Source organism: Xyrauchen texanus, chromosome 17, assembly GCF_025860055.1.
Source record: "Xyrauchen texanus isolate HMW12.3.18 chromosome 17, RBS_HiC_50CHRs, whole genome shotgun sequence".
NCBI classification, from domain to species: domain Eukaryota; kingdom Metazoa; phylum Chordata; class Actinopteri; order Cypriniformes; family Catostomidae; genus Xyrauchen; species Xyrauchen texanus.
Genome location: NC_068292.1, coordinates 16,689,307 through 16,704,124, shown reverse-complemented (window position 1 = coordinate 16,704,124; position 14,818 = coordinate 16,689,307). Strand labels below are relative to the sequence as shown.

At 38.5% G+C, this 14,818-nt stretch overlaps 1 protein-coding gene across 1 annotated transcript in view; it reads right to left on the bottom strand.

Moving 5' to 3' along the window:
- The window catches only part of LOC127657997 (chloride channel protein 1-like), a 31,604-nt gene that overhangs the window by 11,222 nt on the left and 5,564 nt on the right, over positions 1 to 14,818 (bottom strand). The window contains exons 2-9 of the mRNA XM_052147047.1: positions 7,806 to 8,025; positions 7,486 to 7,617; positions 6,910 to 7,038; positions 6,182 to 6,315; positions 5,643 to 5,720; positions 2,975 to 3,053; positions 2,082 to 2,207; positions 974 to 1,058 (exon numbers count right to left, since the gene is read on the bottom strand). Of these exons, the coding sequence (XP_052003007.1) occupies positions 974 to 1,058; positions 2,082 to 2,207; positions 2,975 to 3,053; positions 5,643 to 5,720; positions 6,182 to 6,315; positions 6,910 to 7,038; positions 7,486 to 7,617; positions 7,806 to 8,025 (983 nt within the window). The remainder of the gene's footprint in view (positions 1 to 973; positions 1,059 to 2,081; positions 2,208 to 2,974; positions 3,054 to 5,642; positions 5,721 to 6,181; positions 6,316 to 6,909; positions 7,039 to 7,485; positions 7,618 to 7,805; positions 8,026 to 14,818) is intronic.

Below are 14,818 nucleotides of genomic sequence, written 5' to 3'. Positions count from 1 at the left end.
ACAGAAATACAATAAGAAACATTTCAGCACTACACAAAGATTAACAAATTTGTTAGGTTTCAAATTTTACAACAGTAAGTGAAACATGTCCATAGTTAATGTGACTACATCTGTAGTTAGTCTTTTAGGACACATGTTGAGGGCACAAATGTAATAAATGTTCCTAAATATACAGTGTTAAAAGCCCTATATGTAATAAAATTTGGTCTTAAATGTAAAAAAAAAAAAAAAAATGCCCTAAATGTAAAGAAATTTGGTCCCAAATGCAATAAAGGCTCTATATATAATAACTTGTGGTTCCAAGCATAATAACAGGCATAAATGTAGTAACATTTGTTACTAAATGTAATAAAGATATGGTATGAAATTATAATATAATAAAGGACCTATATGTAATAATTCTTTAATTTTATACCAATTAACCATTTATCAGTTAGAGTTATAAGATGTTTACAGCTCTAACAAGCCATTTTTTAATGAGTGACTACATGCATTTACTTAGTAAATACATATATGCAAACGCAACCTTACAACATTTTATGCACAACAGTTATTTAATTTAGAACCTTCGTTGTATTTACAACCAAAAATTATTACATTCAAAACCAAAAATTGCCCCTTAATTAAATGTAGGACCAAAAGTGTGTAGAGTCTTCTTTACTGTACATTTAAAGCCTAATGTTATTTCATTAAGGGTGTTTATTCATTTACAACAAAAAAAAGTCATTAAATTAAGACTCTTTATTTATATTCAGGACCAAAAGTGTTTGCGTTTAGGGTTCTTGTAACAATGAAAATGGTTAAGAGAAGCAAAGTTGTGAGATAAGTCATAATTTGTTTGCAGATTACACTTTGTTTACGATTTTGTTAAGTAATGCAATGAAATTGAATTTAAAAAAAATGTGACGCAGATGTCCAAAGTATAAGGGGCCACTCGATACACATTTAAATATGCACACACAAACTCACTCACCCGATGATTGCGAAAGCAGGCAGTTCTTGCAGGTCAAAGGGGAAATCCATACGGAAGTTTGTACGGAACAGCGCTGTTATAGTGACTGAGGAAGGAAAACATGAGAGTATTTCATTTGTGGATACTGTATTTCATTAGTGGAGATCAATAAGCAGTGGCCAGCCTGACATATAGCATGAAATTAAGTGTGTGTGTGTGTGTGTGTGTGTGTGTGTGTGTGTGTGTGTGTGTGTGTGTGTGTGTGTGTGTGTGTGTGTGTGTGTGTGTGTGTGTGTGTGAGCGTGTATTTATCACTTTGTGGGGACCAAATGTCCCCATAAGGATAGTAAAACCCGAAATTTTTGACCTTGTGGGGACATTTTGTCGGTCCCCATGAGGAAAACAGCTTATAAATCACACTAAATTATGTTTTTTGAAAATTTAAAAATGCAGAAAGTTTTCTGTGAGGGTTAGGTTTAGGGGTAGGGTTAGGTTTAGGGGATAGAATATAAAGTTTGTACAGTATAAAAACCATTATGTCTATGGAAAGTCCCCATAAAACATGGAAACACAACATGTGTGTGTGTGTGTGTGTGTGTGTGTGTGTGTGTGTGTGTGTGTGTGTGTGTGTGTGTGTGTGTGTGTGTGTGTGTGTGTGTGTGTGTGTGTGTGTGAGCGTGTATTTATCACTTTGTGGGGACCAAATGTCCCCATAAGGATAGTAAAACCCGAAATTTTTGACCTTGTGGGGACATTTTGTCGGTCCCCATGAGGAAAACAGCTTATAAATCATACTAAATTATGTTTTTTGAAAATGTAAAAATGCAGAAAGTTTTCTGTGAGGGTTAGGTTTAGGGGTAGGGTTAGGTTTAGGGGATAGAATATAAAGTTTGTACAGTATAAAAACCATTATGTCTATGGAAAGTCCCCATAAAACATGGAAACACTACGTGTGTGTGTGTGTGAGTGTGTGTGTGTGTGTGTGTGTGTGTGTGTGTGTGTGTGTGTGTGTGTGTGTGTGTGTGTGTGTGTGTGTGTGTGTGTGTGTGTGTGTGTGTGTGTGTGTGTGTGTGTGTGTGTGTGTGTGTGTGTGTGTGTGTGTGTGTGTGTGTGAGTGATTCAGACCTACCAGAATCTTTGTTCCACACTGACAGTACTCTGAATATGAAGGCACTGAACGTAGCAGCAAAATATCCTCTCCAGTAATTCCTCACTGCAAAATATGTTGACGTGACCTCAATACTGAACAGCACACCTGAGAGACAGAAACAGAAAGAGAAGAAGAATAAAAATAGAGAAAAGAAAAAGAGATTAAAGTTAAATTGCAAAAAAAAGGCAAATGAAAGTACAGGGGAGAATTTTGTGAGAGCAGTAGATAAAAGAATATTGTCTCTCTTGGTGAAGCTGAAGTGCGTAACTTCTGTGCCATTAGCGTCACCAAACGGAATTACAAATATAATCCGTTTTCAAACAAGTTCTATGTATCTATCATTGGGATTGGGATGCTCAAACAAACAGAGCAAACTTTTAATAGATCCACAGCATATACACTTTTCTGGGAAATCAAGCGACAAATAGCTTACTAACAGCTATTTCTATTTAGCTGAGATAAAGACAGAATTTTAACTTTGAAACAATTACACACTTGACTTCACCTTTAAAATCTTAGCACAGAAAAAAGTAATCTGCGTAATGCATGCTCAGAGCATTAATATTCATACACAAACACTTAAAAATCCACACACACTCTTAATGGTGAAAATGTTTTATCACATACTCCTCTGAGTACACTATATCTACTGTTTAAAATACAATGTAAAACGTGCACAGCATATAAATGAATACCATACGGGTGCTTTTAACTGTGAGGTGTTGGTGAGGTTAATTATTCAATAGGCATAAAGCTAAAATGGAACAGGAAGAAAAGAAGGACTAATATCAAGATAGAGAGAGAGAGAGAGAGAGAGAGAGAGAGAGAGAGAGAGAGAGAGAGAGAGAGAGAGAGAGAGACAGAAGATTTACCTCCAAGGGGAGTCCCAAAACAGCAGCCCACCCCAACAGCACATCCTACTGTCAGTATGTCTGTGTAACTATAGGGGTTCTACTGACACCAGAGAGATTTTTTTGGGAGGGGGTTACAGGGGAGGAAAATGAAGGGATGTAAAAGAGAAGAACAGATAAGAAATGTCAGTGAGTACATTGCATGGGAAGGGAGAGAAGTAAAGATGAAAGAGGAAAAAAAGTAAAAGGAAAGGACAAAAGATAGAATACAAAAAGGAAATAAAGAGAATGATGAATACAGTGAAAAGTGTGGATTCATCCAATGTGGTAAAGAAAAGGCAAACCAAGGCTTTTTACACACACCAGCTGCATAAACTCAGAATAAAAAGAGAGAAAATAGAGAGATGAACATCAGCTGTGTTTTCTCTCTTTGTTAAGAAGTGTGTATCATCCTGAGACCCAACAAAAACACCTTTGCCTTTTAGGTTGTTGTTATTGTTGTTGTTTTTCACATTTAGAGGCATATGACTAAATAAATAAAACTCTTATATTATATTTGGTGCCTTCTGTAGATGGCACCAGGAGTCAGATATTAACAAATATTGAATGAACATTGGCTGCACATAATAAGAATTTAATCAAAATGAGTTTTATGCAGCACATTGTCACAGAAATCGGAACTTCGGCTAAACATACATGAACCAAACCTTGTATATAGGTTCTCAGTTATGTTATAATATATTTAACAGAATCCTTTTTATACAGTATTTACATTCTGATTTATTAAACAATTTTTGTAAACATGGGCCAACATGGACCAACTTTAAGATCCAGGGTTGCCACCCTTCTTGACCAATGAATTTACATGACATTTCCAGGCGTTTGTGATTTATGGATAAAGATTTTTTTTTAGCATTTTGATTCAGACCGAATTGTTACTGAATCATGTAGCCTGATCTGTGAACCATTTTGACTAAAACATTTTTAAAAAAAAAAATTTTTTAAAGAATCGACTGAAAATAAAGATTCAAATTGAACATCGCTATGGCAAACAAGAAAGTTTTAATCTACACAAGAGCAAATATACATACTCATACTACTTTTTGCACATGTTTGCACGTGCACTTTATATAGGTATGTTATTTAGTCTGTGTAGTCTCATGTGGTTCTGTGTTTGTCTTATGTTGTTTTATGTAGCACCATGGTCCTGGAGGAATGTTGTCTCGTTTCGCTGTGTACTGTACTAACTGTATATGGTTGAAAAGACAATAAAAACCTTGACTTGACTTGACTCGACTCGTGAAAAATCTTGAGAAATATATATTCATTCAAGAAATTTCCATGACATTTGAAATGTTATTAATTTCTCGAACTTTTCCTGTCCTGGATTTCCATGGCCGTGGGTACCCTGAACATTATACAGAGTGTCTAATTTGCTGTTTTATTTATTTTTTTATAAATATTTTTTCAGGTCACTTGTAATACAAAAACAATATTGCATTAATTGCAATAGTTAGGCTAATAACTTGACTTATAAGTAATAATAAGTCATAAAATTTCAGATGAATATCTCATTTTAAATTGGAATACTGTTAATTTATTTTTAACTTCATTCACTTGTAGTGTCTGCAACACAGGTGAAACACATGCCCTTAGCCTTAAAGACCAAAGAAATCATGTTTTATTGGTACTAAAATAATCAGACTCTGCTTTGAAAAAGAAATAAATGTTTCCTAATTGGCAAAGAAAAAATAAATAAATCAAAGATGAAATAATATTAAGTAACATAACCTCTTTCCATAAAATGTGCTGAATTGTAATGTCAGACAATGTTAAAATACAGTTATAGTCAATCCCCTAAATAACTGGTATCTCTGAAAAGCCCAAGATGTCCTCTTTAAAATAAAGTGGGACTTAGTGTGGCATGTGGGATCAGAGAAATTCACAACTATAGAGGACAAAACAGAATTGCTGGATCTTGGTAGGTTATGTACATGTACAGAGAAATGCATCCTGGATAATAAATGGGCGTGACTTGCCTCCCACTGGGGCAGCGAAACAGGTAGCCACTCCAACCGCACAGGCACACACCAGCAGATCCTGAACATGGGCACTATTCTGGGTGATTTGGGTAGGGTTACACACACATTCACAGTTATTACACATGCCAAAAATACCATCACATATTAATAAAGCCCTAATGAGGTGTTAGGGGAGACACAGAGAGACACTTAGACACCTTCAAAGACACTTAGACATGCAGCTGCATTGTGTTAAACTCAGTATATTAATATCCAAGATCTGTTCATCATAACCCTTAAAGGTTATGTGTGTAATTTCTGTGCCACTATAGCAACACCAAAGGAAATTGTAAAAACAATCAGACAGGTTTCTCAAACACTCCCCCTAACATTGGTCAGCCAAACAGATAGTCCTGACCCAAAAAGTATTTTAATTCTAAAGAATTGCACACTTCATCTTTAACTGGTCCTGAGAGACCAGTTTTGGAATCCATATAGAGGTACTAATAAAACAACCCTCATAAAGGCTGTAGAGTTGGAATTTATGTGCCAGTGAGAGGTTACATGATATTTGATCAGACATATAGGTCAGCAGCTTCTGAAGAGTAAGCGAGCACACACTCATGCCACATACACAAACTCACAAACTCAGTGGGGCTGATTTTTACCTCATACACACCGGTGAAGATGGACATGACCCTGCTCAGCACTGCCGCACATATACTGGCAATATGCACAAAAGGACCCTGAGGATTCATTTAATTGAGGTTATTAAACACCAACAAAGATAAACTCAAGGAATTTGTACTGTATGTACACAGACACGTTTATATAACATGTCAAATTTTATTTCCCTGAAATCCAAAAAGGAGAAAAGCAATTAGTACAACTGATGAGCAAGATAACTGAACTAATTGATCGAGGAATATGAGATATATTTAGAAAGAGATAGACAGACAGACAGATAGGAGACAGACAGAGGCGGATGGATGGATGGACAGACAGACAGACAGACAGACAGACAGACAGACAGACAGACAGACAGATAAATAGATAGATAGATAGATAGATAGATAGATAGATAGATAGATAGATAGATAGATAGATAGATAGATAGATAGATAGATAGATAGATAGATAGATAGATAGATAGATAGATAGATAGATAGATAGATAGATAGAAACAGGAGAAGAAAAACAGGTCAACCTCCTTTCCGATGGGCATGCCACTGCCCAGACCCGCTGTAAGACCAATAACTTTAGCCACAAAAGCTTTGAGTGTGAGATACTCCTTTAACACAACACCTCTCAGAATAGTCTTGAGTTCAGGGATCCCAGAGCCTGAAGCACAGAGAGACAGAAGGAATAATGAGTATGAAATTAATCTATGAAAACAGACACTGAAATTGTACACACTGTTTATCTTGTCACATTGATTATAAAAGATGAAAAATTATTTTCCATATACGATTTAGTCTGACATAAGGCTTAGACGAAAGCTGTCATAACAACTGTAGCATGGAGAGGAGAAAGAACAGAAGAGAGAACAAGACTGTAATTATCACATTCTGGAAAGATTTATGTAGGAAGATTTAAAGTTTTGTACTTTCTTGAGATGGATTGAGGACAAAAAATACCCTTTTTTGAACAGAAAGCATAATAGTAGAAAACAGACGACTAAAAAGAGAATTAGAATAAGTGGCGGACTTTAAAATCAATGTGAATTGTTTTATGCAACCCATTTTGATTTCATAATGTGATGGATTTCCGAGTGAAACAGGATAGTTAAAGCAAAAAAGAGTAGGTCACTTTTGATTTCATGTTGACTTTAAATGCTCTGAACAGAGATAAAAAATAAAGATGTACTGTACATAGCGGTACAGAAAGAATACAGGGAAATAATACAGGAATACAATGAGGATGAGAGGTACACACCTATTGCTTGTGGGGCGACCAGGTGACAGAAGAGGGATGCAAACACAACAAGGATGATGGGATATGAGACCCAGGCCAGATATTGCAAAGCCACATTCCCTTTAAGCTCTCCATACATCCACTTATATGCTGCAAGAGACATAGAAATGTTCTGGGACACACTTTTTGCCCACGCTCATTGAAGTCACGGTCGGAACTCTAAAGTGCTTTAACCAATATTTGGTTAAAGTTGCAAAGGAAAAACGGTATTACAGTGTAGAAAATACTGATGAATTACATAACATTTGCATTTGTATTAAAGGCAATGGAAGACTTCCATAACTAAGAATTCATACTTTCATTACTTTGAATTCACTGAGTAAATGTAAATATAATAGTACTGTAAAATATGTTGTGAAAATGTCCATGGCCTTCTGTCCGTTAATGCTTAAATACAGGCTTCAAGTGTTACCAAAGAGGTTAATAAAATAAAGGAAAGCTGTACAGCTTATCTTTACAACTCTAGCCTTCGTATCTTTGCTTTGCAATATTATCTTTCACACCTAACACTGGTATGGAATATGTCATGTTTTGTACCTTGTAGGCTCTTGGCACTGGCATAGTCCATGCTCCAGCTAACCAGAGCCATGGTGAGACCTAAAAGAACCAGGAAGATCCAGTCCTCCCCCAGCTTTGTCACAATATACCTCTGGAATCGGGCCAGGTAGTCTGCAACACAAACACATTGGAATGGCTGTTCATAGCCATCAGCTATAAGCAATTAGACATAACATATTATTTGAAAATGCAACATTTTCTGGATGTGGATAAAACACACTCCAGTGTTTAAAACAGTGTACTTGATTTTTAGGTAAACAGAATTCATTTTCTCATAAATTTCTCCTTTAATCCCTCACCTTGGCATTTGGAATAGGGGCGGGGCTTCTTTATAGAGGAGGAGTGGCTTAAACCTGAAGTCATGGGCCCCGCCTCCAGGCTGACATGATGTGCTCGGCCATGGCTTCTCCTTGTTACCTTGGCATTGCCGGCATGTCTCTTCCATTGCCTTTCAGTCAACAGACGTGTGGCCTCCCTTCTGGCAATATTACCCAGCTGCTCCCTGTATTCCCCATACAGCTGAGAAAGACAGTCAGAACACTATTAGCCATTATGCAGACATTAGTCAATATATTCTACCCTTGAGCAAAATCGCTTTGGGACTGTATGACATTATCCACAGTGAAGAGAATAAAAAAATATTCTGCTACTTCAGTGAAAATTGCAAACCTTTGGAGTGTGAGAGAAAATTATCTCTGAATTGCTTTGTGACTATGGCACCCATAGTTTGGTTGTTAGGAAAATCCTGACTTGAATCTTCCCCACATTTAAATGAATTAAATTACTGTTACTGTGTTTTACTTTGTTTTGAATGTATATACATTGGCCCAAAATAGTCAATATAATTAAAATATTGCTATATTGACTATTAAAATATAACAAAATAATATACATACTTTTCAAGCATAAAACTTCATAAAAAGAAGTATGTTAGGTTTCAAAGGATAAAACAGATTTACATTACTGTTGAAAATGAAGACAAAATGCATTTTGATGGTTTCTTGTTGTCAAATGTTAGTGGAACATGTCCATAGTTCCCCTTCTGTCCCTCACTCGATGTTGTGTCGAATGAAGTGACACAAGGGGTCTTCCTTGGGAGCCTCGTGTACCTCTGAACTTAAGAAAAGGCCAATGAGATATTGGCAGACAGAATTTGCATGTCCCGCCCCTGGATATACAAGTATAAAGGGAATCGGGCCTGTCAGTCAGATTTTTTCTTCAGAGCCGAGCGGTTGTCACTACTGTTCCACTCACCTCCAGCGGCATTCTCTCTCTCTGCACAATGTGTAGTCCACGCCCCTGGGCGCTTCGACAGCACTTCAGTCTAAAAGAGTGTTCTTCCTCCTAAAAGAGTTTTATTTCTCTAAAAGAGTTTATTTTCACTCACAAAAGAGCAATACACAGGTGCTCCCACCTCGTTTCAGCGTTATTCACTCCACCTCCGTACGCGGCGAGCTGGCGACAGATTCTAACCTGCATTTGACAGCTAGATTGGTTCGCGGCGGTAGACCTGAAGACACGTACTTCCATGTCTCCATCTTGCCTTGACACCGACCCTTCCTACGGTTCACGTTCGACGGCCAGTCGTACCAGTACAAGGTCCTCTCCTTCGGCCTGTCCCTGTCCCCTCATGTCTTCACCAAGGTCATGCTCAGGCACCTCAGCCGTCTAGGGCTACAGGTCAACTGGGAAAAGAGCAAGCTCGGCCCGGTTCAGAGCATCTCTTTTCTTGGCATGGAATTAGACTCAGTCTCAATGACAGCGTGCCTCACGTACGTACACGCGCAGTCAGTGCTCAGGTGCCTCACTCTCTTCGAGCCTGGCACAGCGGTTCCTCTAAATCAATTCCAGAGGCTCCTGGGGCATATGACATCCTCACCCGCGGTCGCGCCACTTGGGTTGATACATGAGACCGCTTCAGCACTGGCTTCAGACTCGTGTCCCGAGATGGGCATGATGCAGCGGCACATAACGTACGGTAATCACCCCCTCCTGCTGTCAGCCTTTCAACCCTTGGACAGACCTCTGTTTTCTGCGGACCGGAGTCTCCCTACAGCAGGTGTCCAGACGTGTCGTGGTCACCACAGACGCCTCTCAACAGGGTTGGGGTGCCGTGTGCAACAGGACAGGGCCCTGTCTGTGCTGGCACATCAACTGCCTAGAGTTGCTGGCTGTATTCCTTGCCCTGCGGAGGTTTCTCCCGCTGATTCGGGGCAAGCACGTCTCGATCCATTCAGACAGCACAGTGCGGTAGCGTACATAAATTGACAAGGCACCTTGCACTCTCGTCATATGTCACAACTCGTCCGCCATCTCCTCCTTTGGAGTCAGCAGTGACTCATAACCCTGGAAACCGCAACACGACGGTGGATGGGCTGAGAGTAGAGGCTCCACCCCCAGGTGGTCCAGCTGATTTGGGGTCAATTCGGCATGGCACAGGTAGATCTCTCCCAGGACAACACTCACTGCCTTCTTTGGTACTCCCTGACAGAAGCCCCTCATGGGGCACAGCTGGCCCTGTGGACTGCGCAAGTACGCATTTCCCCCAGTGAGCCTTCTTGCACTGGTGCTGTGCAAGATCAGGGAGGATGAGGAACAAGTCACCTTGGTGGCTCCTTATTGGCCCACCCAGACTTGGTTCTTGGATTTCACGCTCCTCGCGACAGCACCTCCCTGGCAAATTCCCCTGAGGAAGGACCTTCTTTCCTGGGCACCCTCTGGCATCTGCGCCAAGACCTCTGGAACCTCCACGTCTGGCCCCTGGACGGGACGCAGAAGATCTGATTGACCTAATACTTGCAGTCATAGACACGATCAATCAAGCCACAGCCCCTTCCATCAGGCAACTTTACGCCCTGAAGTGGCACTTGTTCGCGAATTGGTGTTCTTCCCGATCTGAAGACCAGCAGAGATGGTCAGTGCTCTTATTCCTGCAAGAGAGGGTGGAGGGGAGGCTGTCCCCCTCCACCTTGAAGGTGAATATAACCGCTATCGCTCACCACGTCACAGTGGACGACAAGTCCTTGGGTAAGCACGACTTGATTATCAGGTCCCTTCAGGAGCCGGAGGCTGAATCCTCCCCGGCCAAGCCTGTTCCCCTCCTGGGATCTCTCAGTGGTCCTGTCGGGCCTTCAGAGACCGCCCTTCGTGCCACTTGACTCAGTTGAGCTCAAGGCCCTCTCCTTGAAGATGGCCCTCCTTATAGCGCTAGCTTCCATCAAGATGGTTGGGGACCTGCAAGCGTTCTCTGCCAGTGACACTTGCCTGGAGTTCGATCCGGCACATACTCAAGATATCCTGAGATCGCGACCAGGCTACGTGCCCAGGGTTCCTACGACCCCCTTGAGGGACCAGATCGTGAACCTGCAAGCAAGCTGCCCCGGGAGGAGGCAGACCCAGCCTTCTCATTGCTGTGTCCGGTATGTTCTTTGCATTTCTATTTGGACCGACGCAGAGCTCTAGATGTTCTGAGCAGCTCTTTGTCTGCTTCAGGGGATGGCGGAAAGGGAACGCTGTCTCCAAACTGAGGCTGCCCGCTGGGTCGAGGGAGGGAACGAGACATTGTGTCCCTCCTGCCACGGCACTAGACCTACCACTGTAAACGGCCGTACCTTATTCTCCACAGTGCAAAAACCAGACTGACAGACACATGCCCACTTCCCTTTATACCCGTATGTCTGGGGGCAGGACATGCAAATTCTGCCAATTTCTCATTGGCCTTTTCTCAAGTTCAGAGGTACGCGAGGCTCCCAAGGAAGACCCCTTGTGTCACTTCATTCGACACAACGTCTCGTTCCCTCCCTCACGGAACGAAGGTTACAACAGTAACCGTGACGTTATTGTGCTGAACTATACCTGTGGTTTCCCTGCTAGGACACCTGTGTAAAGTGAAAGAAAAAATGGCTAGAAAAGTTAAGTTAATTCTGAGAAAAGGTTTAGAATAATTTAGTTGCTTTTTTTTTTTTTATCTAATGAAATAACGTTCAGATGCTTTGAGAGTGACACATATGTCCAAAAATGTCAAAATATTTTTTGGACTAACTGTTTGTTCGTTTAGATTGTATACATGGAAGTTCTTATGGAATTGGGAATATGTAGTGAATCTATATATGTGTGAGTGTGGTGGGGAGTTACAGTCATTTGTATATGTCAGACAGAAATAGTCAGGCTATGTCTAACAGGGCAGAATGGAAAAAGATCTCCCCTGAGTTCTACACAAACCACACATACTGTATTCTCTCTCTCTCTCTCTCTCTCTCTCTCTCTCTCTCTCTCTCTCTCTCTCTGTCATACACACACACACACACACACACACACATAAACTTTCCCCCAAGAATTTACAGAACCCCCAAAACTGTATAAAAAGCAATACTGCACAAACCACAAAATGCATGAAAGAACAAAAACAATGCAAAGCTACACAAACACAAGTGCAAACATCATGAGCTGTCATGATAACAGAGCACACACTCTCAATATTGGCCAGTAAAGGAGGAAGTGATCCACCAAGATAGACATTCTTCACCTTCCTATCACTACACTCAATACACACACATTCATGAGCAGCACAGACCCCACATGGTGCAAGACTGAAGGGATCAGATTCAGTCCACACATGTACACTCAAAAACAAGAAGTGCTCCATACAACATAAATATACTGTAAATTGATCTAATGTTAAAATGCATATAAATACATTATTTAACATAAATGAAAGGTGAATGTGAATCTTTAGTTAGCTGTTTTCAAAAAAAATTAATTACTTGATAAAAAATATGAAATGTATTTATTTTTTAAAAGAAGCATGTTACAATAAAATTTTATTTTACAGTACATATACTTTCAGAATACTTACAGTGTACTTACCCAAGAAAGTAGTGAGTAATATTAGGTAACTACATGTAATTAATATGGGTTAAGTTTAGGGTTGGGGTTAGGATTAGTATCTAGTAATTACTACATAACAAGTAAATGTAGAAAAATACTGTAAAATAAAGTTCTACCAAAACATTATGTATAAATGACCTGATTAGTGAGAATTGCAAATAAGCTAGATTTATAATTAAACAAGAACCCAGTTTTATATATTCAACTTTACAATTGCTGGGTTTTGAAAACAGTTTGAACAGTTACATTACTGTAAAATGTAAAACTCAATGTAAACATAAATGTAAATGCATTCCAAATGAAAACTATTCCAAGGGTTTTTCTTTTTTATTATTATTTTCCCATTTGCCCTTCTTCTAGTCTTAATTCTAACTTTGCTTGAAGTTAATACACTGTAGGTTATATAGCACATTATAAACTGTTATCTTAATTTTTCACTGCTGATAAATGTGAAAATATATGAATATACTTTATGAAGTTTCGTGATATTTCTAAATAACTTCTACTTTTTTTAAAGATTTACATATTTCAACTAAGTAATAAATGTACATCAAATTGAATTGAGTTTATCAAATTAAATTAATGAAACTTAAATATATTTAAGTTTTGTTAATTTAATTTAGTTAAAGATTAACACAATTAAAATGCGTAAATCATCAAAATAGACAGAAATATTTTTTGAGTTTATTAAATAATTACAATAAAAATGATAATACATAAAATAATAATCAGTATGAAACATTATATAATGTAATCTTTGTAAATGACTTATTAAAGAAAGTTTTAAAAGTATTGTTATACAATTCATTAGAACAAAAGTCAAAAAGACTGCTAAATGTGTATTTTTTTTTATTAAAACATTTAATTTGACATTTAATAGAGACAAATGCAAACCCACCTCATTTCTAGCTCCTGTATTATACATACTGTAAAGGAACTTGACATTCTTCCACAGATCATCTCACAATATGAGACACCCCGTTATTGAACAACACTCATTTGCACGCACGCGCGCACACACACACACACATACGCTTTTTTAATACTTTCTCATCTATTACATGATCAGGACAGGTAAGAGACTAGAAACTGTGTGTGTGTGTGTGTGAGAGAGAGAGAGAGAGAGAGACTGTGTGAGAGAGAGAGAGAGAGAGAGAGAGAGAGAGAGAGAGAGAGAGAGAGAGAACTCAAGGCTGACGACATCATTGTCTCTTTAATTTTCTGAGGTCAATTCTCTGATTTAGAATGACAGCGTGAGATAGACACAGAACAGAGAAACATTTACTTTACAACATGTTCTCACTCTGTACAAAACACACTCTTTCCTTCTGCTCATCAGCTCCATCTGTTTTCCACATTCCTATAACTGATTTCCACAGTTCACACTAAACTTTAAAGCCACTAAAGCCTAGCTCTCCGAGGGTCTAACCTCTCTCTCTCTATACTGCATATAGATATACTGCACAACCACATATACAACCTCCAAAATTTTTCACCTTTCAAAAACACAAACAACTTATTTGACACCTGAAAACTCAAAAATAAAAAAATTAAATATGTTCTAAACCCACAGCTTGTTTACATTTTATGAGTGTATGATTACATTTACCTCAATCTTGACACACACACACAAACAATGATAGTGCCATTGTCATTTTTGGTCCATACAACAGAAATGAATGAAAAAACTATTAAATTCACCAAGGATGAGACCAAGAACAAACCATCTCACAGCTCAACATGCAAATATTAGTGCAAAGAAGAATTTTTGCATATAAGACAATCAATTTTACTAGACTCTTAAGGGATTTGAGGCAAAAAAAAATGGTGCAGAGAGGAAGAGAGGCAGAGCAGAGAGAGTGAAAGTTGCTAACAGATACAAGCAGTGAAGGACATAGTGACTTTGAGAGTTAATTAAAAACACAATTATAATGGTCAGTGTGTGTGTGCATTTGTGTACGTGTGTGTGTAAGTATAATAATATAATTTGACTCGTTCACTGACAGACAGATCAGAAGATCAGGATAAACACTGCTCATGCATTTCTCCAAACAGCAATCAACACAAGTACATGTATAACACCTTTTTTTTTTAGAAACATATTTAAACTTAGTATTTGTAACAGATGAGCAACACAATGAGAAGCAGAAGTTCTACACAGAACCTTTTTACAATCCAACATCATGTTTCATTAAGCTGTAACTTTTATTAATACATAATCATATAAATACATAGAAAAAAACTGGGGAAAACTTTCAATAACCTAATTCCTGCACATGAAAACTTCTAGAACATAGACTGACTTTCTGCAGAAGAATTAAATTCTATTAAAGAATACTGCTTTTGAAAAAGAACAATAACATCCATTACACTGGTCAATGTATAATAATATTTGATTCCTGTGTAAAATAATACTGTTAACAAT